Source organism: Stigmatopora argus, chromosome 23, assembly GCF_051989625.1.
Source record: "Stigmatopora argus isolate UIUO_Sarg chromosome 23, RoL_Sarg_1.0, whole genome shotgun sequence".
Taxonomy (NCBI): Eukaryota; Metazoa; Chordata; class Actinopteri; order Syngnathiformes; family Syngnathidae; genus Stigmatopora; species Stigmatopora argus.
This window is the reverse complement of record NC_135409.1, coordinates 8362507-8385357: the sequence shown is the minus strand read 5'-3', so window position 1 is coordinate 8385357 and position 22851 is coordinate 8362507. Positions and strand designations below refer to the sequence as shown.

At 45.8% G+C, this 22851-nt stretch overlaps 1 protein-coding gene and 1 long non-coding RNA gene across 18 annotated transcripts in view; one reads left to right on the top strand and one right to left on the bottom strand.

The window, feature by feature from the left end:
• LOC144068705 (uncharacterized) overlaps positions 1–22851 on the top strand; it is a 146653-nt gene that overhangs the window by 107399 nt on the left and 16403 nt on the right. The gene's annotated exons all lie outside the window — the stretch shown is intronic.
• osbpl8 (oxysterol binding protein-like 8) lies at positions 216–22520 on the bottom strand. Of its 8 annotated transcripts, XM_077593799.1 has the most exons (23): positions 22256–22520; positions 19808–19907; positions 15433–15460; positions 15100–15306; positions 10658–10731; positions 10335–10415; positions 9688–9789; positions 9415–9618; positions 8525–8609; positions 8243–8408; positions 7934–8159; positions 6851–7117; positions 6669–6767; positions 6135–6231; positions 5948–6046; positions 5767–5864; positions 5599–5688; positions 5388–5524; positions 4331–4516; positions 4109–4262; positions 2878–2980; positions 2697–2802; positions 216–2612 (listed from the first exon to the last, which is right to left on the bottom strand). In XM_077593799.1, the coding sequence occupies exons 1-23, from the start codon at positions 22273–22275 to the stop codon at positions 2480–2482; spliced, it is 2862 nt and encodes a 953-aa protein (XP_077449925.1). In that variant the 5' UTR covers positions 22276–22520; the 3' UTR covers positions 216–2479. The 8 variants fall into 8 exon arrangements, with proteins under 8 accessions (XP_077449925.1, XP_077449922.1, XP_077449923.1 ...); XM_077593796.1 differs by having other exon boundaries at positions 5599–5864; XM_077593797.1 differs by lacking the exon at positions 22256–22520 and adding an exon at positions 20742–20893 and having other exon boundaries at positions 5599–5864.

Sequence of the window (22851 nt, the reverse complement as noted above, 5' to 3'; positions counted from 1 at the left end):
AAGGAACACTTTTTTATTGCTAAATACAAAGTCGAGTTTTTATAAATGATGTCCAATTGGCTATTGTCAATGGTTTTAACCCACATTTTTGTCTTAATCGGCTTTTGGGGAATGACTTGATTTGTGTCTGGCGACATCTGGCGGCCAAACGTGTAAAAACACGTGTGATCAAAATATGATTTCAGATTGACATAACATCCCCAAGAAAACAACAGTGCATATGATAATTTCTTTTTAATTCTTATTCTGTGTTATTTTACATGGGACCATAAACGTCCAGGATATTATTATTATTATCATCATCATCATCATCATCATCATCATCATCAGTCCTTCCATTATACAGTCACACACATTAAGGTACACAGTGTCGCTGGACGGGAGTGGTTTTAGTCGACGGCGCTACAATGAAGACGTGAAAAAACAAAATACAACCAAAAAAGTCCAAGCTGGAAAACAGGTATAAAGAATAAATAACATCCTACGGTGGTGGACGGACACCCGTGAGCTGGTTACTATGGCGTTTCTTTTCCAGAGTCGGGTTGGCTACTAAGGCTCGGTATGGCACCACGACGACGACGACGACGACGACGACAACAACTCCCCTCTTTTTCTACGCCTTCCCTCCCCCTTTTTTTTGTTCTAGCGTCTCCATCTCCGTCACAAAAGGCACTGATATTTATTTCTCCACATTCGAGCATCCGGATATCTGGAAGATGAGCGAGGCAATGAGGATAAAGGAGACCCACGGTCCGTCCACACGCGGGCCAGCCGGCGTCAACCCCGCCCCCCCCTCGCCCGACGCCGGCCGACGTCGCTTTTCGTCGCCGCTTAACGGTCCGCCGACGGCCGAGGCAACGGGAAATGTAAACGTGGACAAGGCTAGCAACGTGGTCGCCGCAAACTACTCCCGCGGTGGCTTCCGGATTTTACACGTTGGGATAAAAGAGCCGTAACGTAGGTCATTTTTTTGTATGCATACCTGTCAACTTTGGTCAATCGCTGCCCTTTTTAATCATGGTAATTGCCCTTATTAAGCGATAATCAACCGTACAAATGCAACGCGCCACATATGGGCTCAATTAAAAGTCTAAAATTGAACTAAATTCAAGATTGGGTAGATGTTGCAAACATTTTTTTCCAATCCAATATCCTGTTTTGGGTGTTTTTTTCAGAGGGTTGGAACCAATTCATTTGTTTTTAGTTCATTTCAATGGGAAACGTCCGCTGGAGTTACGAAAAGCTGGACATACGATCTCAGTCCCGGAATGGATTAAGATCGTATGTCAAGGTACCACTGTATAGTGAAAAGGCAGACCTGTGAACGCAAAGTGTGACAATATTAGCAGTCGACGATGACGTTTTAGCCGCTAGCAGATCCGGATTAGAGCCCAAATGGGTAAAACAAGATCGGTGTTACAAAAAAAAAACGTTAAAAAGTTGTACACAAATTGAAATGATCCAAAAACATACAAGTTGACAGGTATGCATGTGTACAAAATGCGGCCCTGTTAACGTCTATATATTTCAAAGACAGTGAATAGGACACCAAACTAAGTCTACTCACTAAAATTGGCTGCTAATTACGGAAGCTTGAAATGATATTTTTCTCTTAACTTCTTCTTTCTAATTGGTCAAAAAGGCTTTGAGAATTTCCTCTAAATCTTAATTCAAGTGTCTATTCTAAACTTCACGGTGGCACAAAAGCACTGGAAGCGATGATGACGATTGGACGGGAAAACGAAAAACTCAACGCCTAGTTTGTCAATTCGTAAAGCTTCAATTGTGAGCGCAATAAATAAAAACACTATCAGGGTTGGATGCAAAACGGATTCAGGAATGTTTTGACATTTTCAAGTGGCTTTTCAAAAATAACAAGGCCATTTTTTGAAACGGACGGAGCCCTAACATTTTTAGCCCGACGGAATTCCACGTCCAAACCGGCGCGACTCGTCCTCGGCGAAAACGCCGCGCGTCTTTCGGGCTGGCAGTGAATGATTTTAAAATGCTGTCGTTTCACTTTTTAAGAACACTTTAAATAACTAAAAAAAAAAAGAGCGATTGGGCAGTGCTTACTGTCATTTAAAAGCGGATAAACATTGAAAAAGTTTGCGCGTTTCCAGTGCACTTGTGCAGAAAGAAGACATTATTGTACAAAGTGTGCTGCTGTAAATGACGTCGGAATATTTAGAATCCCCCCCAAAAAGGGGAAAAAAGTCCAATTGGACGCAAAATAAAACATAAAAAGTACGTTAGCACAAAAGAAAGGTCATTTCGTTAGCAGAAATGTCATGGCTCCTCGGTTAAATACGTATTTTGGAGTGTGAAATGTATGTTAGGAGTCGTTGTTGTTGTTTTTTTCATCTTCAGTCTTTAGGAGTCTGTGTGAAATGGATGGATTTGGACCATATTTTGGATGGCAAACGGGCAAAAAAAAAAAGATGAAGCCGAGCGCGTTTCCGTCTCTCCGCTATGGCTGCTACTTGAAAAGATAGTTGATGAGCACCTGCAGGACGACGAGCGCCGCGATGACCACGTAGTCGCGTTGCTGCAGGAAGGACGCCGCGCCCTCCGCTCGGCCCGCCGTGCGACTCCGCAACGCCGTGATGCTCCTGAACGCGCGTTTGGGTTTTGGTTGGCGTGTGAAAAAGCGTGACCGAGTAGCGTGAAAAAGGGATTTGAGTTGAAAATCTTACCTGTTGATGTCCTGCTGCGTCTGCTTGATGGATTCGATGGCGCTCTGAAGCTCGCTCAAGTCCGCCGTCTTCTTGCGCAGACGACTACTGTGTTTGCTCTTGTGTCCTGGGAGCACGCCACGGGAGTTAATTATTTTTTTTGTCCAAATCTTGGCGAATTTTGACCCGTTCCGAGACTCACGTTCGCTCCCGGACGAATCGTGGTGGTCGAGTTCGGGCGAAGAACAGCCGCTCTGTGGGCTTTTCACTTTGTCGCTCTTGTGTTTCCTCTTTGGCACCGTCACCTACGGATACGCGTTCGTACGGGAAACACACAAACGCGGGTGAGCTCTTTGTTTCAACGGCGAGACGGGGAAAAAGTTGGAAAAATGCCACGGAAAGACGTGAAGGCGTGCAATGGACACAAAGGTAAAAAGCCGCATGCGGGTTGAGAGCACGAGTTGACCGTAACTTCCAGTTGGTGAAAGCCAGTGGCGGGCCGTCAGGGCCTTCAAGGCCTTTTCTGCTGGCCTAAGAAATATCTGAATCATATAGTAGTATATTTTGGCCATCAATACTTATGAAATAATTCCAAATGGTCTGTTAGCTTCCTTTCCCCCTGATTGCACTGCTTCCAGATGTGTGTTTTCATATTGAAATATTTAACCAATCACATTTCAGCCATTATTTGTTGCCAGGGTCAGAAATCTGCCTCAAAGCCTTCACAATCAGTTCTGCGGGCTCTGCTGCATTAAACAAGCGTCGATAAGACTGTTGCTTTAACCAATCAGATTTTGAGTTGGCAACACCATAATGCCTTGTCGCAGGCATAGGGATACGTCATCGCCTTCACCAACTATGATTGGCTAGTGATAGAGCTAGCCAGAGCTAACAAACTGTATCTGTAGCGAGCTGCACAAGCAAATATATTGTTGTGTTGATTTAAAGCCATTTTCAAGACGGACTATGCCAGAAATACGACAGGACAGGCTCCACTTTCAGCATTAGCTTCAATGCCGATAGAAAAGGAGGATGGATATTGTGTACAGTTAAAAAGGATTTTGGGTGAGTATAATATGGCTATATTCCTAAATAATATTTCAATTGTGGGCCCGGTTCTGATATCTAAAAAGCTCCAGTGTTTGTATTTAATCACTAAATAAAAATAAATAAAAATAAAATAAAATCAGACATAGGCTTGTCATCATCATTGACTAGACAAAAGCCTAATTGCTGCTAGGAAGTGGATTTGACCCGTTGAAGGCGCTACGAGAAAATGCACGGACCGCCACTGGTGAAAGCAGATGAGGTGATACAAAAAGGTTTAAAAAAAAAAAGAAAGGTTGAAGGTCATGGAAAAAAAAGTGATGAAGAAAAAAAAAAGAGAAGCTGCATAGATGGTGAGATGTTTTTGGAAAAAAACCAAAACCTACCTGGCACTTGCAATTGTCCCGCCGCGACCCCTGGTTACTCAGACTAATAAGACTGCCAGAACGTACCATGGGGGTGCGGTGTCGGACTTTGGTCTGGATACAACCGTCTTTTTCAAACTGGATCAGATCGTTGAGAGGGTCCCAAGGCCTGGTGCTGCGAAAGGAACCCCATCGAGTATGCGCTATTGGGAAGTGAGAAAGAAGGCCAGGTTTTCCACTCACTCTGCGTATTTGTAGTGCCACTCGCCGGTGACGGGGTCCTGCTCGAAGAGGGTGGGATTCCACTCCTCGCACTTGGCTTTCCTCTCGCGAGCCGACTTTCTCTGGCTTTCCTCCAGGATGAACTTTTCGTTGGTGGCTTCCGTCTGGTCTTTGTTGTTGATGGCCCTGGTCACGTGCTGCCAAAGTCTGCAAACGGCGGGCCAGAATCCACCAGTGAACCCAAATAAATCCGTTCACGAATATTTCGAAACAATGGCTACGCTTTTTCAACGACACGGCTCGTTTTTGGGCAATGTTCCCTGTAATTTTTTGTTTGTCTGGGCAGAAAGACAACCTCCCTGAGAACACTGAGTAACCGGTATGAGCAACATCATCATTGCTCGCTATGGGCACACACACCAGTATCACACCTGAATATTCAGTTTTTTATATATAGATCTAAAACAATGTTTATTTTAGCATTTTTTTATATATTTTTAGATTTTACAAAATGATTTTTGAACTAAAAACACACAAATAACAATTATTGATTTAAAAGGGGGAAAATCAGGAAATTTAATATACATCTATACTCTTCATTTTAATTTGATCCTAAAACAGAAAGTCGGCACTCATCATTTACTTTCCCCGGCCACACAAAAAGATGCGGTGGGCCAGATTTGGCCCCCGGGCCGCCACTTTGACACTTGTGGTATAGATGTATATTAAATTTCCTGATTTTCTCCTTTTAAATCAATAATTGTCATTTTTAATCCATTTTTTCTGTGTTTTTAGTTCAAAAATCATTTTGTAAAATCTAAAAAAAAGATATATTAAAAAAGCTACAATAAACATTGTTTTAGATCTATAAAAAAACTGAATATTCAGGGCTTTTAATCCATTTATAAAAATAAAAAAATCTAAATATTATATCTAAAATGGTCCGGCCCACGTGAAATCAAGTGGACGTTAAAGCGGCCCGCGAACCAACCCGAGTCTGACACCCTTGGCTTAATGGGAATTGCATTCCATTAATAATTGGCCGAGGTTGACGGGTACGTAATCGGTGAGAGCCCACCTTTCCGATTCAAACTCCCCCTGCTCCTCCGGCGGGACGGTGCAACGGGTCAGTCTGGACTGCCTCAGGTCCGGCGTGGGGTTCCAAAAAGTCTCCACGGTTCCGGTCTTCTTGTCGTTGATGAAGATCTCGCTATCCTAAAAAGGGTCCATTTCCCTGGTTAACATTTTTCTTTGTATTTCCGGAGCGCCTGGGCGGAGTCCAATCTTACCCAATGTCCCTCCAGGGTGGCCAGGACTTCCTTCCCCAGCTTTATCTTGCCGGAAATCTGGTTGACGCTGTCACTACTTCCAAGAAAGGGCTGGCGAGAATATACGTGGACACCATTTGGAAACAAAAAGGACCAACGCAACACGTGCGCGCTTCTGGCCGCTTTTACCTTGAGTTTGAACTCCAGCTGAGAACTGTAGCCCGTTTTCTCGCACGCGATGGTGATCTGACCGCCCAGCTCCAGAGTCATGGTGCCGTAGAGGATCCCTGGCGTGGCGTGGCGGCAAATCGAACCCAGATTCGAACCGAGAAGCCACGTTTTGACGGCCGTCCGATCCGTTCCAACTCACCTTTACAGTGAGCGTAGGGCATGTTCATCACGTAGTCTTCGCCTCGGTTGAGGAAAGTGAGGCGAGCCTCGCCGTCTAAAATGGCCGACAGGGAGTTTCCTAAAAATAAAGCAATCCAAAAAAGACAAAACAAAAAAATGAGCAAGTCGCATAAACATGGAAAAAAAAACATTGTGCGTTCATATACCGTAGAATTTGGACTTGGCCAGAATGCTTCCGCTGAGACAGAAGCCGTCCTTCCTGTTGCTGACGTAAAACGCTGACACGGGAGGATGGTGCGACACCTGAATGTTGGAGAAGTTTGAGCACATATTCATGAATATATTTAATTTTTTCAGGGTTTGTAAGGGGAATCATAATCATTTATAAGGGCAGTTATCGCCAGAGGTTGACAGGTACGAAAGCACCAAACTGAAGAGCAAAGACCCGCATGCCGCCATTTTGGATCCATCCAGTCACCTCTAGATCTTGTTTTTTTGGTGCAAAATCTTGTAGTGGAGGACGAGCTATGTGATGTAACATTTTGTCAACTAAGGTGACATCTGCATATTTAACAGTCCCAATTGTTTTTATATCTGACAGTGTTGATGCCTTTTTGGGCTTTCTGTCCAATACTTTCAGAGCTTGCTTCTAAATGCTTTCAATTAGTTTTAGTGTTGTTTCAACAATATCTTGATTTTTTTTTCCCGTCCAAATGGAACACAAGCTCCACCTTTGTTACCTGTTCTCCGATGTAAAACGTCTTGCTGGTGGTTCTTTGGTGGAGCCACATGCAGCGGTACGTTTCGCCGATAATGGGGTTGTACGGCTTTTTCAAGCCCTGCCGGATCACAAAGCGTTAGCCGAGTTAGCGCAAAACAAAGACGGCATCTTTGACGGAAACGCCGTCGCGTGCGTGCGTACCTTTGGCTTTTTATAAAAACCCGAAATGTACCACTTGACCACTTTCTTCATCCGGTTGTAGGCGTTCTCCTCCACCGCCGCCTCGGACAGGAAGTCGGCGTGGTAGTAGTAGTCCGAGAGCTTATCCAGGAAGGACCTGGGCTCCAGGATGAAGGTGGGCAGGACTACTTTGGAGAGGTCCATGCCCGGCCGCACTTGCTTTAGGAGGGTCCAGATGAGGGACTTGTTCTCCTCCGACACGGTTTCAGTCTGGGCAGCTTCGCCTGCCTAAAATAAAAATAAAAAAGGGACAGAGAACCTACTGTATTTTCACAACTATAAGGCGCACATAAAAGGCTTCAATTTTCTCCAGAATAGACAGGGAGGGCGCCTTATAATCCAGTGCGCTTTATATATGGACCAATACTCAAATTGTTATCACGATAAAATAAATCAGTTGATAGGGTACACCATCTCTCACAACTACGGCAAGCAGCCCCCGACTCTACTATTTTCCCGTAGAAAAAGTACTGTGCAGTGACTGCTGGGATATGTAGTTCTTTTGTCAAAGCATGGAAGGCAGCCCTGGAATAGTTATGCTAGCTACTACTAGCTACTATTTGTGAATAGATTGTGGCCGCCTGGACGAACGTTTAAAACTCAGCGTTTTCGATGACTCATTTGGACAATTGTTCAATTCGGACACAGAAAATGAGGACTTTGATGGATTTGTGGGTGATGATGACGTGAGTAAGTTGTAAAATGGCTAAATAAAGTACAACCGATGTCAGTTTTGCTTCCGTTGGCTTTTTAAAAACGTGTTTTTAGCGTGTGGGTGTAGCGTGCAAGAACTATATATCCCAGCAGTCACTGCGCACCGGAAACCGGAAATAGAGTCTGGGGCTGCTTCCAGTAGCCAGCGCTATTGCGGTTCGATATTCATATATAATATATATGCGTCTAAAAACGGTGCGTCCTTTGTGTGTTTAAAATACAGAAATAGCACTCGTTACTGACACTGCGGCTAAAAATACGGTACCTTTTATACACGACACTTCTATATTTCTTCAAGGTTTTAAACATCAGACGAGTCGGTTTGGATACCTCTCCCAGTTCCTCGTGGGATTGCTCCAAGTAGGAGGTTTCGCGAACGTGCTCGTTGGGGTCCAGGTCCACGTAGGAGTCGTCCTGGCGCTCCGACGTGTCGCTGTCGCTCTCCTCGCTTTTCTCCAGGCCTTCCACGTCCGACTCCTCGTGGTCGGGCTCGCCTTCGCGGTCCGACTTGTCCGAGTAGAGGTCGGGGTCCTTCAAGTGGTCGCTGTCGTTAAACCTGGGAAGGAAACGGCGGACGTCGACTGGGTTTTTGGCCCCGTTTTTTTTCTTTTCCTCCCAACATTTTTCCACTTGACTTACTGGAAGCCGTGGATGTTGTGGGCTCGCAGGAGGCTGTAGAAGTTGAGGGAATGTTCTCCGGTGGACGCCACCGTGGTGACGTCTTCCTTGCCCTCGCGGATCATGGTTCTTTTTAGAAGGCTGGAGCACTTCAAGGCCAGTTCCAAGGCGTCCATCCAGCAACGGCCTGCGGAAAATGGAGGACATTTTGTGCCTTGTTTCCTTGAAGAATGCACGCTTTGCTAACACGCTAATTTAGCTAGCACGGGACCGTCGTGGCGCGTTTCTGGTCGGCACTCTCACCGTCGGATTCGGAAGCGGCGCGGAAGATCAGGTGGCTGCTGGGTAACGGCTGAGTGATGGAGCCCACCGCTTCCCCTTTGGGACCCTGTAAGAGCGCTTGCCGTTAATTATTCACACGCACCATTCGGAAAGGCGGCCGGCATTTGTTTCCAGCCGCAATCCGTCAACACGGGGAAATATTTGAGATTACACTTGAATAATTCAGGGGTACTCGGACGTTTGGTGGCCGGACGTTTGGTCGGCGGACGTTTGGTCGGCGGACGTTTGGTCGCCGGACGTTTGGTCGCCGGACGTTTGACAACATGACAGAGAGTTTACTGTTGAAACCAGATCTCAAAATTATATTCACCCGGGCGACCAAACGTCCGGCGACCAAACGTCCGGCGACCAAACGTCCGGGCGACCAAACGCCAGGCGACCAAACGTCTGGCGACCAAACATCCGGGCGACCAAACGCCCGGCGACCAAACGTCCGGCGACCAAACGTCCGGTCACGAATTCAGGAACATTCTGGATTTGAGCCCAAATGTTCAAAAAAGGGCGGTTAGCGCCTCGGCCTCGTCGTTCTGGGTTCAAGGGTTTAAGGGTTTGCCTGGGGTGGGTCCTCACTGTGTGGAGTTTGTATCTTGGAGTTTGCCTTTGTGGGTTTTTTCCCCGGATACTCCGGTATTAAATATATATTACTGAACGGTACTCCCATATATTCCAAAAACATGCATGCTAGGCTAGCTGCATGAACACTGAAATTTGCCCAAACCTAGCTGTGATTGGTTGTCCTTGTGCCGCCCTGCAATTGGCCGGCCTCCGATTCAGGGTTCGCTGGGATGGGCTCCAGCACCCCCCAGGATAAGATAGTTGTAAATCAAGTGTGTCAAACATCTCAGTCTGACCTTGACGGCCCAGATGGACTGCTCGAGGGGGTGAAAGAGCTTGAAACAGAAGCCGTCCTTCTTGGAGGGTCTTTCGATCAGCTCGCAGGCGTTGAGCAGCACCGTGCCCACCCATTGGCCGTTCTTGTGGGTCTTGTAAATGAGCAGGACGCCCGGTTTCAGCACGCACCACAGTTTGGTCCAGCTCTTCAGGGTTCCGCGGATCTGCCGGCGTGGTCAGCCAAAAAGAAAAAGTCAACTCTTGGTCTTTTCAATGGCTTTTCGGCGTCTCACCTTCAGCCAGTCGGCCATGACGATGACGGAAGGATCGGTGATGGTGCTGAGCAGCTCTTTCGTCGCCCTCTTTTTCTCTTCCCGGTAGTTTTTCTTCTGCACCTGAAGACGGAGGGTATGTGCCGTGGTTGTTAGCAAAGGGCGGGGCATTAAAAAAAAAGTCCTTCCCCCACGGCTTGACGTAAGACAAAGTGGCGGCCCGGGGGCCAAATCTGGCCCGCTGCGTCATTTTGTGCGGCCAGAGAAAGTCAATCATGAGTGCCGACTTTCTGTTTTAGGATCAAATTCAAATGAAGAGTATAGATGTATATTCAATTTCCTGATTTTCCCCCTTTTAAATCAATCAATGTCATTTTTTAATCCATTTTTTCTGTGTTTTTAGTTCAAAAATCTTTTTGTAAAATCTAAAAATATAATTTAAAAAAGCCAAAATAAACATTGTTTTAGATCTATAAAAACTGAATATTCCAGGGCTTTTAATCCATTTATATAAAAAAAAAAATCTAAATATATCTAAAATGGTCCGGGCCACGTGAAATCAAGTTGACGTTAATGCGGCCCGCGAACCAACCCGAGTTTGACACCCTTGACGTAAGACGTTAAAACAATGTGAACGTGGATTTGGGAGAGCATTTTGTGTGTCTTACCTTGAGGGACTCCTTCTTGGTGAGCTTGCCTCCAGATGCCGACACGTCCTTGTCGGAGCCATTGTACAGCTTGGTTTCCGACTAGAAACAAGAGAATGGACGTTGATGACGGCTTCCCAATCCCTCGTCAGGGAGTGGCTTTTCACAGAAGCCCAAACTTAGCATTCTGCGCCAGCTGGCCACGCGAGACGCGGATGAGGAGGGATCATTAAGTCGGGTTAAACGAGGCCCCCGAATCCACAACCGGACTAAAAACAATCTCTTTGGTCAAGGAAACGGGGACGGAATGCCGGTGAGCACTTTTGACTTTGACGGTCGCTCACCTTGCTCTTGGATATGGAGAGCGAATCCTCTTTCAAAGGTAGCGATAAAAGGTCCTCCTTCCCTCGCTCGAAACCTATGACACAAAAAAAACCACAACGGCTCAAGTCAGGGACCAAAATAGAGCGTTAAGCACCACGCCATAGTAGATATCTCCATTTGAGCAGAATCATGAAGCAATGGATTTGTTTATTTTGCTTTGCAATCATGTTTCATTCTACGGCAGGGCTGGGAAAATCATTCCAGAAGGGGCCGCCCGCGGTGGGTGCAGCTTTTTATTCCGACCCATCAGTGGCGAGCCGTCAGGGCCTTCAAGGCCTTCTCTGCTGGCCTAAGAAATATCTGAATCATATATTATATTTTGTCCATCAATAATTCCAAATGGTCTGTTAGCTTCCTTTCATTGCTTTTCCCCCTGGTTGCACTGCTTCCAGATGTGTATTTTCATATTGAAGCATTTAACCAATCACATTTCAGCCATTATTTGTTGCCAGGGTCAGAAATCTGCCTCAAGGCCTTCACAATCAGTTCAGATTTCGAGTTGGCAACACCACAATGCCTTGTCGCAGGCGTAGGGATACGTCATCGCTTTCACCAACTATGATTGGCTAGTGATTAGCCAGAGCTACCAAAGTGTATCTGGAGCCCGCGAGCTGCACAAGCAAATATATTGTTGTGTTGATTTAAAGCCATTTTTAAGACAGACTGTGCCAGAAATAAGACAGGACAGGCTTGACTTTCAGCATTAGCTTCAATGGCGATAGAAAAGAAGGAAGAAAGAAAGGAGGATGGATATTGTGTACAATTGGGCAAATGGCTTTTGGTGAGTCAAATATGGCTATATTCCTACGCAAGCAGAGCATCTGCGCCCCCTTGACGCACATCCCCGTGCCGAGCGACATTCGGCGGTAAACAAGTCAAGGGCAATTCCGACACTTTTAGACGACGGCATGACTCAGCATTTTCTTTTTAATAGGCACCAGAGTGCCAGCCATTTTTTTTTCAAGTTTTATCATTGGATTATTGCAGATACTTGTTGCTAAACTAACAATTGGTCACCGTTTATGGTGAACTTAAACGCTCACACTCGCGATATTAGAAAAAAATGGCGTCGTTTAATTAAGGAAAACACCAATCCAATCACCGGCTGTTAAACGACATATGTGTGTGTGTGTGTGTGTGTGTGTGTGTGTGTGTGTGCCTAGTATGTGTCATCGTTTATCTTCAACCTATTAAAGATGGAAATTAGCGGCTACAATCTTACATATTTACATATACATGTTCATTAATATGAATGGGAATACGTTCATTAATATGTGTTGTCCCTTATTAAATAAATCAACCTGAAACTCAAACGTAACCAACGCAACATTTGAATTGAGCTCACAATTGACCAAAAATATGCAGCGGCTACAATCTTACATATTTACATATACATGTTCATTAATATGAATAGGAATATGTTCATTAATGTGTTGTCCCTTATTAAATAAATAAATCTGAAACTCCAATGTAACCAACGCAACATTTGAATTGAGCTCACAATCGACCAAAAATATGCGGCGGCAGCCTCAAAGCAGCAACAACAACAAAATCATAATGCAAAATGAAAACATTTTGACACCAAAGAGTGGAAAACAAGTGGAACTACTACTACAGAGCAATGGCACATTTTTCTAATGACTCACTAGCTAGCATCCATCAACAAATTGGTCAACATCACCAGGCTCAACTAACGGGAAGCACGGCACGCGCTACGCTAACTACGCCTACTTTCCGTTCCGCCACCCACCTGGCAGGGAAACGGGCGACAGCTCATTGTAACCCCCGAAGGAGGCGTTGCGGATGAGTTTGCGTCCGTCCCGGCGCGGGGGTCGCGGCGAGGCCGTGGCGCCGCACGTGGAGAAACGGCGACGCCCCAGCGGGCCCTCCTCCTTCATCATGAGGGCCGACGGACGGCTTGGGCGTAAAGGTAAAAAAAAAAAAAAAAAAAGGAGGAAGGGAGGGAGAGAGGTGGTCCCGGGCGGGGTGGGTCCACCAACCCAGCCGGCCAAACAAAACAAGAGAGGAGAGAGCGGAGTGGGCTAATTCCTGGACGGACCAGCGAGCCAGCGACTGCTCCCTCTCCTTTTGCCTCTCCCTCACTTGCCGGCGAGCGACGAGGAGGCGCGCGGCACTCCGGAAGTAGCTCGCGACCCCTCCTCCTCCTCCTCCTCCTCCTCCTCCTCCTCTCCTCCTCTCCTCCTCCTACTCACTCTCCTCCGGATGGGGAGGAGAGCCGCATCCAAGTTCTGTGGACGGAGAACCATCTGATGTGGAGGACCCGTTTGAATTCTTGCCCGTACGAGGAGCCAAAAATAATAATAATAATTTAGGTGTTCCAAAAAAAATTAAAAAACTTAGCGAACGCCAGAAAAATTTAATTTATGAAACCCCGTGAGCAATGTTACCTCTTATTTTTTGTTTTTCTGGGCAGAAAGACAACCTCCCTGAGTACCGGTGTGAGCAACATCATCATTGCTCGCTATGGGCACACACCAGTAGCACACCTGCCATAAGCAGGTGCATGTCTACTACACATAAATGATTTAGTAATAATGAAATGTAATGATTAATATCTATGAATGAGCTAAAAAAAAAAAAAAAAAAAAAAAATTGGGATTTTATTTTGTGCGCTCCACATGATTTGCTGTGCGCAGAGAAGACGAGAGTAGTGCGCAATTGCGCACGCTGCAGCTTAGAGGGAACATTGCGGGCCGTGAGGAAAAATAAGATACATTAAGCAGCCACCCTTCATGGTGTCAATGTACGGTTTAACTCAAAATGGCAGTATTTATAAAGCAAGCACATAATAGCCGTTTTAAAGATAAAAACAGCCTAAGATGAATTCACTAATACTTTTTAAAGCACAAAAAGTTGAATGATGACTAATACTAATGAACGGCAATGAAAGCCTGTCAAAAATGCCCGTATATTTTATGACAGCGTTTACAAAAGCATTTCCAAGAAGAAGAACACAATCCATCTGCAGTTCACGTCACTTTTCCGTGCCATCAATTCAAAAAGAAATTCCCGCGTTCTTTCCAGCCACTGAACATTTCGCCTTAGCCTAGCCTAGCGATGACCGTATTTTAATCTCATTTAAAGTGAACGAGTCAGGTCGGCCAAGCCATTCTTTCTAGGAAAAGGAAGGCGCTCGAAAGTGCCCTTTTTGGCGAATGGCGTACGTAAAAAAAAAAAGCAATGCCCTCTGGGCGCTTGGCTTACCCGTACGGACGAGGAAAAAAACAGCGGTCACGTGCGGGTAAACGCCACAAAGGCCAAAAGGCTGAAAGTCGGGCCCGTAAACCCGGGATTAGCCTTGGAACAAAGAAGCTTTTTTTTCTTCCAACCCCGCCCAGCTCCAGTTTACGATCTCGCAAGGAATACACGCAAGAGCGGCGACCATTCATTCGCAGACGAGACCCCCCGAAAGGCGAGGATAAAAAGCAACCCGGCTTACTTTCGATGGGCGCGGCGACGTCGGCCGATCCGGACCAGCCAGCCCGCAGCAGCCCGCGGCCAGCCCAGCCCAGCCAAAGCGCAGCGGGCGAAATCCGCTCCGTGCTAGCGTCCAATCGATTTCCGCCGCCCCGGAGAGTGCCGATTGGCCCGAGTCGCAGGTGAGGGAAGCCACGGCGGGAGGAGATTGGAGCGCGGGAGGCGAGGAGAACTAACAAGGCGGTAATCCTCGGCAGCTGAATTTAAATCCGCGTTGACCCCAGACGCTCTGGCCGTCGCCGTGGCGATTCCCGACTATTATTGAGTTAGGAAATGCACCGTAGATCGCAAGATATCTATTCTTAACTTATCATATTTATCAGCATGTATATATGAATCGTATTCCAGACTGCAAATGGAGATTAGATTAGATTAAAGTCAGGGAAATTCATTTTTTCGTTTTTTTGTTGTTGTTTTTTATTTCATTTTATTTTAATTGTAACAAAAGAAACCTATTTGTTTCATTTGGAAAAAAAACATATACACGCATTATGTAAACCCAGACACCATCACAATAGATGACAACTGTATGATTTATAGATACATCTAATAAAGGATTTTTTTTTAAACATTCCAACCAAGTACAGCCTTCTTAGCCATTGAAGGTCTTTATGGAAGACTTGTTTTATAGGAATATAATTCAGACTAATCCCCCTAAAGCACAAAGGTTCATTCCCTGACATTTGTAAACGGCCAAACCAATTGTCAACTGCCATATGTCAAATCAAAACAAACACTAACAACTGCCCTCCGCCAGAGGGCGCACCACCGCAACAATAAGGCACAATCAATGCATTTTTTTTTGCCCCGAAGTTTCTGGCAACTTGGACGGACCATGTATAAAATGACAATTTGGGGAAGGACGGCAACAGCAACGGCGACGGCGCGAATACGCAAAACTGACCGTGGCTGTAGCTGACGCCCGGGCTGAGCGAAGAAGGTGAGGCCATGTGCTCGCGGCTTGGCGTTTGGAGGCCCGTCTCCTTTTCTTTGTCTTTGTCTTTGTCTTTGTCTTTGTCCTTGTCCTTGTCCCGTTCCTTTACCTGGCGCTGGCTCATCCTGGCTGGCGTCAGAGCGACGGCATCATCACCGGAGGAGACTAAGGACGTCGCTGCGGACAAACACGGGTGGCGTCGGTTAGGGGTTTCAATACATTTATTTATCAAGTGTCCTGTCCGTGATGGTCCTTAAACCTTCTTATAAATGTCTTTAAAAAAAAAAAAGCTCAGTGGCTTACCATGGAGTTCTTTCAACTCTGCGGGGTGCTGCCAGGTGCGAGAGAAATGTATCCGGGAGACGGGAGGGAGGAAGAAAAAACATGGGACCACGACAAGGAGATGAAGAGTGGAGGATAGAGAACAGAAGACAAGCAGGAAGTGATCCGCCCCACGTCGTCGGCCCGATGACGATGGTGGTGGTGTTTTGTGCCCGCCGGCCATCCACGGCAGTGGGGAAGGGAAGCCACCAAAAAGACACACAGGACCAAACCATATGAGGAGGGGAAAAAAAACAGAAAAAACACACACACAAAAACTGAGATTAATTGACCGTATTTTGGCACTGGAAGGCGCGCACATCAAATATGCACATTCAACCAATTGCTAATCTTAAAATTTCAGTCATATGTAAGGCGCACCGAGTTATAAAATGCAGAAGTAGTGGTGATGGTGGTAAGCATTAGTAATAATAGTAGTGGTGTAGTTAGAAGTGGTAGTAGTAGTAGTAGTACTAGTATTAGTAGTGGTGTAGTAGTAGTAGTATTAGTAGTGGTGTAGTAGTGGTAGTGGTAGTGGTAGTGGTAGTGGTAGTAGTAGTAGTAGTAGTAGTAGTAGTAGTAGTAGTAGTAGTAGTAGTAGTAGTAGTAGTAGTAGTAGTGGTAGTAGTAGTGGTAGTAGTAGTAATAGTAGTACTAGTAGTAGTTGTAGTGGTAGTAGTTGTAGTAGTGCTAGTGGTAGTAGTAGTAGTGGTAGTAGTAGTAGTAGTAGTAGTAGTAGTAGTAGTAGTAGTAGTAGTAGTAGTAGTAGTAGTAGTGGTAGTAGTAATAGTACTAGTAGTAGTAGTAGTAGTAGTAGTAGTACTAGTGGTAGTAGTAGTACTAGTGGTAGTAGTAGTAGTAGTGGTAGTAGTAGTAGTGGTAGTAGTAGTAGTGGTAGTAGTAGTGGTAGTAGTAGTAGTAGTTGTTGTAGTAGTACTAGTAGTAGTACGAGTAGTAGTAGTAGTACTAGTACTAGTAGTAGTAGTGGTAGTAGTAGTAATAGTAGTGGGTTGTATTATATGTCCACTAGTTGGCGCTATAGTAGTAGTAGTGGGTTGGCGCAGTGAGAAAATTGATGTCTTTTATACGGTAACTCAAATAGAAATAAAGGACAGAAAATTAGACATAGCGATGGACCATGAAATGACAAGATGACGACTAGAAATGCTCTTCAAATCCTGTTTGGCTTGAATTATTAGGCACTGGAAAGTACCGTATTTTTCGGACTATAAATCGCACCAGCCAAAGAATACAAAATGAAGAGGATAAAAATGTATACACATATTAGTTGCATTTTTTGAAGAACCATTCTTGACTTTATCAGAAACCAAGACAAAAAACATACGTTAAGAGTAACAATAGTAAAATGCAGAACAACCAAAAAGGGCGACTCATGGTCCGTAAAATACAGTACAACCCTTTTTTCCCTTCAAAAATGGCTCTCAAGAAATGTGCAAATAAGAATAGTTTGTGGCTCTCTGTGTCAAAATGGTTCCCCAAAAGGAGTCCCCATTTCAAAGTGTGTGTCCAATGTCTATGTCCTGTTCATTCACATCCCCGCTGAGTGGGAAAACAACAGCAGGTAGTGTCACACTGGCTTTTTCCATTAGGAAATAACGCATCTGTTGGCTCAAGTGTGTGTGTGTGTGTGTGTGTTATGTGTGTGTGTGTGTGTGTGTGAGACTCAGTCTGGCAAACACAAGCCTCCCAGATATACTAGCAAAAAACAGGGGTGTCAAACTTTGGTTCGCAAGCCACATCAATGCCAACTCCATCCCACGTGGGTCGGACTCATTCATTTTTGTCCCAAAAAATGTAACTGACTTGCCGCCATTAACGCCACTCCATTTCACACTACCGTATTTTCACGACTATAAGGCGCACATAAAAGTCTTAAATTTTCTCCAAAATAGACAGGGCGCCTTATAATCCAGTGCGCTTTATATATGGACCAATACTAAAATTGTTATCACGATAAAATAAAATGAATCAGTTGATAGGGTACTCTACTATTTTCCTGTAGACAAAGTACTGCGCAGTGACTGCTGGGATATGTAGTAGTTCTTTTGTCAATACACCCAATGGATTGTGGCCTGTATACATCGACATCAACACAGCATGACGAAGCATGGAAAGCAGCGTTGGAAAAGTTACGCTAGCTACCACCTAGCTACTATTTGCGAATGGGTTCGATATTCATATATAATATATATGCGTCTAAAAAAAAACGGTGCGTCCTTTGTGTGTTTAAAATACAGAAATAGCACTCGTTACTGACACTGCGGCTAAAAATACGATGTGCCATATAGTGGTGAAAATACGGTACATTTCAACGCGGAGGACATCGAAATCTGACTCCGCCCCCCACGCAGACTCCATGAGACAATAGCGTTTGGACATGTCAATCTTCAGAAGGACCACGGCGGGAGATTAAATGAAGCGGGCCGGGTTAGTTAGTGGTGCCATGAGAGCGGTGAAATGGTTTCTTTTAATTAGCTAATAGGCCAGCCATCGACGGCGACGTCAATCAATCGCCGCCAGTGGGTCACTTTAATCGTCTTTTACTAACGATCAAAGCCCACTTTAAAAAAAAAAACACGTTACCTGGAACTCATTGGCTGCCATTGACGGCGCTAGACATCCAATCGATTTGGACTGCGTTCAATCCATCGCTCGCCAGACCCGCCAGTCGGTTTGGAATGGACGCCCGGCGCCGTCAAGGGGCGGTGAAACGTCGGCGCTCCGTGCCGACGTTTCCAATTGAAATGGCTTGGATGGACGCAAAGTTATTTGAATAGAATTGGAATGCGGCCCACGCACGGGGGAAAAAGGTCCACACTTTGTCAATCAACGATAATCCGAGGAGTGACAAAATACCCTAAAAGCTCCCGCCCCGCTTCTTTTTGCAAAAACACGCACAATCGTTCGTCCCCGGAGAGCGTGTCGCTATTTCCTGTTGCCCGCCGAAAGCGGAAGCAGATCAAGGCGAGGAGATGCGTACCGTGCGGAGGGAGGCGAGCTGAGCTGAGCTGACCGCTCCTGCTAGCGGCGACCGATCTTCGAATGAAGAGAACGCGGGAGGCGAGGGGGGAGGGATTGTGTGGTTAGGGAAGGGAGACTCAGTCCAGTCACTCACCCGTGTCCGTTCCCCCTAAATGCGTGTTGACGTGTCGCTACCGTTGCTGTACTTGTCATGAATTGGTTCCTTTATGACATCACAAAGCGGCCTCTGACATCACGCAAATCATCGGCAAACCAGGAAGTGGCTGTTTTTAGAAGAGGAAGCTACAATGGGGACCTTGTCTGACAGTTAAGGAAGCGTTGACGTGTCCTCCCCCCTCGTGATGATGTTGACTGAAGCCCTTCTGCACCAATAAACCAAAGCCAAGCGCAGCACGCCACGTGCATTTCAAAGGACAACCAATCATATACATCGGAGCAATTTAGACTGTTAGCCAATTAGCCTAGCACGGATTTTTGAGGGATGTGGGAGGAAACCAGTGTACCTGGACAAAAACTCACGCAAGCCCGGGGAGAACATGCAAACTCCACCCACTGAGGACCCACCTGGGATCGAACCCACGACCCCAGAACTGCGAGCCCGAGGCGCTAACCACTAGCCGCCGATAGTCGGCGACGAAGAAGTAATACACAAGTCAAGATGCATTCCCTGCTAAGTAATTGCGGCATACTTACATACAAGTATTATTTAGGTATTAAGTATTTATCCAATCAAAAACATACGTCCCTCCTGATGAGCGCTAGCATACGGCGCTAGCGTGGCATCCCTGGACATTCGAATCCAAGTCTAAAAAAAAGGTTAGCGGTCAAAAGAAACACTCGATTGCCAATTTGACTTTGGTCGTTAGCGGCTAACTCGTGCGCGACGCTAAAAGCGGACATTAATTAGGATTCGCGCCGCACGGACAAAAGTCTCCGTAATCCCGCCGCGTTGAGGTGATGTTATCGGGCTATCTGCAATTATAATTCAACTCCCACTCGCCGGGGAGGGGGCGGGGCTACAAGAGGATTACGGCGGAGGTGAAAGGAAAGGACAGAACGGTAAGCAAAAAAAGTTAACTTGATAGATGTCAATGGCAGTTAACTAGAAACCTATTATTGTCAATAGCAGCGGTTGTTTTTTGACGGCGGGGGGCCAATGAACCAATAGGAAACGGAACAAAGTGCGGTATTTGATCACACAACTGCTTTAGCGTCGTGATGCAGGTTTCACGGACTGCCTGGTTAGCATTTGGAGCACTTTTGCTAATGATTAAGGCTAATCAAACCAACGTTTTGGGGAAATCGAGAAGGAATTTGGAGTTCTCGTCCCCCACTTAGCGCCTTCTGGACTCACCAAAGTGGTCTCGGTCTCCTGTTGGGACTCAGAGGAGGACTTCATGGTCACGTCGGAGCTGAGCCGGCGGTCCGTCAGCGTGGCTCCGACAACGCCATACCTGTCGGGAGAGCCAATCCATACAAAAGAGTTAGCGCCGCGTATGGCTTCCCATCACTGGGCGATCTGGCCAAACTCAATATTTCAAATTTCCATGTTCCGCCATGCTCAGTTAAGCTTAAATTTGTAGCACCTGAGCTTAAGCTAAAACCCATTGCGATCATTCTTAGAAAAAAAAAAAGGGCTGGGTCAGAATACATGAATTACCAAGCGAAGAAACTAGCGTGCTAGCCTAGTCTCACTTCAAAATGGAGTCAAACTTCGGAATGTGTGCTTGTTTCCAATCACTCTAGTGTGACATTTGGCAGAGACTTGCTGAAAATCAGCATCAATAAAATGCAATTGCACTGTAATATCAATGATGCATTCCAAGAAAACCTCGTGACATCCCACCAATCCCACAACGCTCGGGAGAGCGACACTCCAACGACACCGGGACGGGAACGCCGAACGAACCGACCGTCGGACCGCCGAACCCAACCAAGTGTCAAGGAGACCGGGATGACCTCAAAACGCCTTCCAATCCTCTTAGCGTCCAAACAATGCAGCGGCCAGCGAACGGAGATGCGCCGTGACGTACGGCGCCCCCATTTGAAGGTTTCCCAGAGAGCGATAACTCTTACGTAACGGCCCGACGAGAGCGCCGGGGGGGGGGGCCGACACGGGTGCCCGGACGGACGGACGGCGGCGCGGCTTTAAATTGGACGTACCCAAAGGGTGACAAATGTGGACGTCGTCCCAGAACTGGCGTTAGCGTTCAGAAGCGGACTGGCGGGACGTTCACGGGGGAGGGATTCCGTGGGAGCGGCGCGGTGGAGAGAGTTAAGGAACCTACCGCGGGCCGTTTGGGAAGCAGGCGACACCGTAATATTGGCGAGACGGACCCTCCGAGGAGAAAAAGAGACGGGGCGCCGGAGAGAGCGAGAGAGGGAAAGACGTTGAGATGACATCACCATATTTTTCATCCCGCCTCCCGTTAAAACGTGGCCCGGTGCTGCAGGGCGCCCGCCGTTTGCTTGCAAGAGACGACTAGAGAGCGCTCTTCCCCCGCGTGTACGCGTCTTTTTCGTTTGCATACGCTATCGCAGTGGTGTCCAACGTGCGGCCCGCGAGCCGGAAGTGGATCGTCAGGGCCTCGTCGCGGGCAATGTTCCCTCTAAGCTGCGCACGTGCGCAATTGCGCACTACTCTCGTCTTCTCCGCGCACAGCAAATCATATGGAGCGCACAAAATAAGGAGTAAGTAAGGAACCAGCAAATGCCCCAAAAGCAACAGGGGAGTCACTTGGAATTGCGCAAAAACCAGGAGGAGGCGTGGCCAAATACTATATGGAAATAGAATGGAAGTCAAAATATGTTCTCAGGTGTATTGAGGCAGCGCAATTCTTGCAAATGGCCGCTTGAGGGCGATGATCATTAAAGTTAATGGTCGCAGAGTCTGAGACAATGGTAAATAGCGTTGGACACGCCTACAAATTGCTTGCCACGCCCTCGAAAAAAACAACTTTAAGAGCAGGGCTGAAAAAAATAACATAAAGCTCAGTGCTGGGAAGATCATTTTGTCAGTTGACCACGGTTGCACGATTTTTACAGTAACATGAAGACTTACATCACTTCCTCATTTTACCTTCCTGAAAGTATAAATAAACGTCCACTGACATGTGATGACAATTTGAGAACAAGCGAAGGATGTCATGGAAAATGTGTGTAAAAAATAGTTTGTAATTATGATGGCATAGCATATAAACACCCTGATGTTAGCATGACACAAAACACAAAGACTCAAAGCCTTCAAAGGAATTTCTTGTTTTTGTTCTAACCAAAACATTTGCGACATTTGCATTCATTAACAACGCAAATTATGTGCGTCTGTGCTTTGGAATGAAAATAGCCTCTTTATGGATTTAATGAAGAATTTAAAGTACTCCTGTAAAACACAAAAAGCCGGTAGTTTACCCTGGAAAAAGGATATTGAAAACCAAGTATTGGAAACTTTTGCTATCCAATACTATTGTTACATTGCATTTTGCAGGCTCCATCCAATTGAAAGCGGAACATAGCAAGCACCAAGCTGCATCCGTATCACTATTATCACTATTATCACTATCGTGCAGGTGAACAGGTAAAAAAATATCTTTGCACACACGACTTAATGTCAATCAAATGTCCCCTTGCAGAGATTGACGCAGGGTTTTACTTTCTCTGGATTATTACATAATAGTACAGTCTGCTCCTCTTCTGCAGAGGTGACACCATCGTAAACATTAGCGCGGCTAGTTGTCTATTTTTTTTAGATGAAAGATGCTTCAAATCCGTGCAAATGGGCGTTGTTTGACGTCTCGGTACTCACCAGTGATGAGGACTGCTCATCGGAGGAAAACGCTGACTTGATACATCGGCGTAGTCTGCATTGAAGGGTTTGTCTTGGCCAATGCTAACGATTAGCCGTCGTTCCTAGTCATGTTTGCTTAATGTTACGGCCAGTGCATTTCGTTTCCCCCCTCACGCGTTATGAAATATGGGATTAAAAATAGGGATGTAAATGTTTAAACGATTGCTATGATAACTTGTTAGCAGCTGCTCCACCGGGTGGATAGCTCAAATTTTCTGGTCAAAACACGGTACCGTAACAAGTGATATCACGAGTTCTGATCAAGTACATTCAAAATAAAAGAGTACATACCATTTACTGAACTTGAATTTGAAATGTACGTAAATATTTTGAGATATTTTTAAATAAATAATCATAAATAAGATATTTGCATAGTTTTTTTGTGGAATATTGAGTTTAGCAGTTATTTATTTAAGGCGTTGATTGCTTTACGTTGAAATATTTTTGTTAGGTATACGTTTCGTATTCTGAATGATGGAACTTTTACTACAGTACAGCACTCTTCCTTTCCGCTGATTTGATTTATTCGAACAAAATAAAATCTCTTGCACCTG

Excerpts from the sequence above, each read along its gene's own strand:
- osbpl8 (XM_077593794.1), bottom strand. The coding sequence starts at position 15,772 with ATGTGCGCGCCTTCCAGTGCCAAAATACGGTCAATTAATCTCAGTTTT. Across the intron at positions 8,409-8,524 it reads CGCCGCTTCCGAATCCGACG|GCCGTTGCTGGATGGACGCC; the intron begins GTGAGAGTGCCG and ends CATTTTCCGCAG. Across the intron at positions 7,118-7,933 it reads CCCACGAGGAACTGGGAGAG|GCAGGCGAAGCTGCCCAGAC; the intron begins GTATCCAAACCG and ends TTTTTATTTTAG.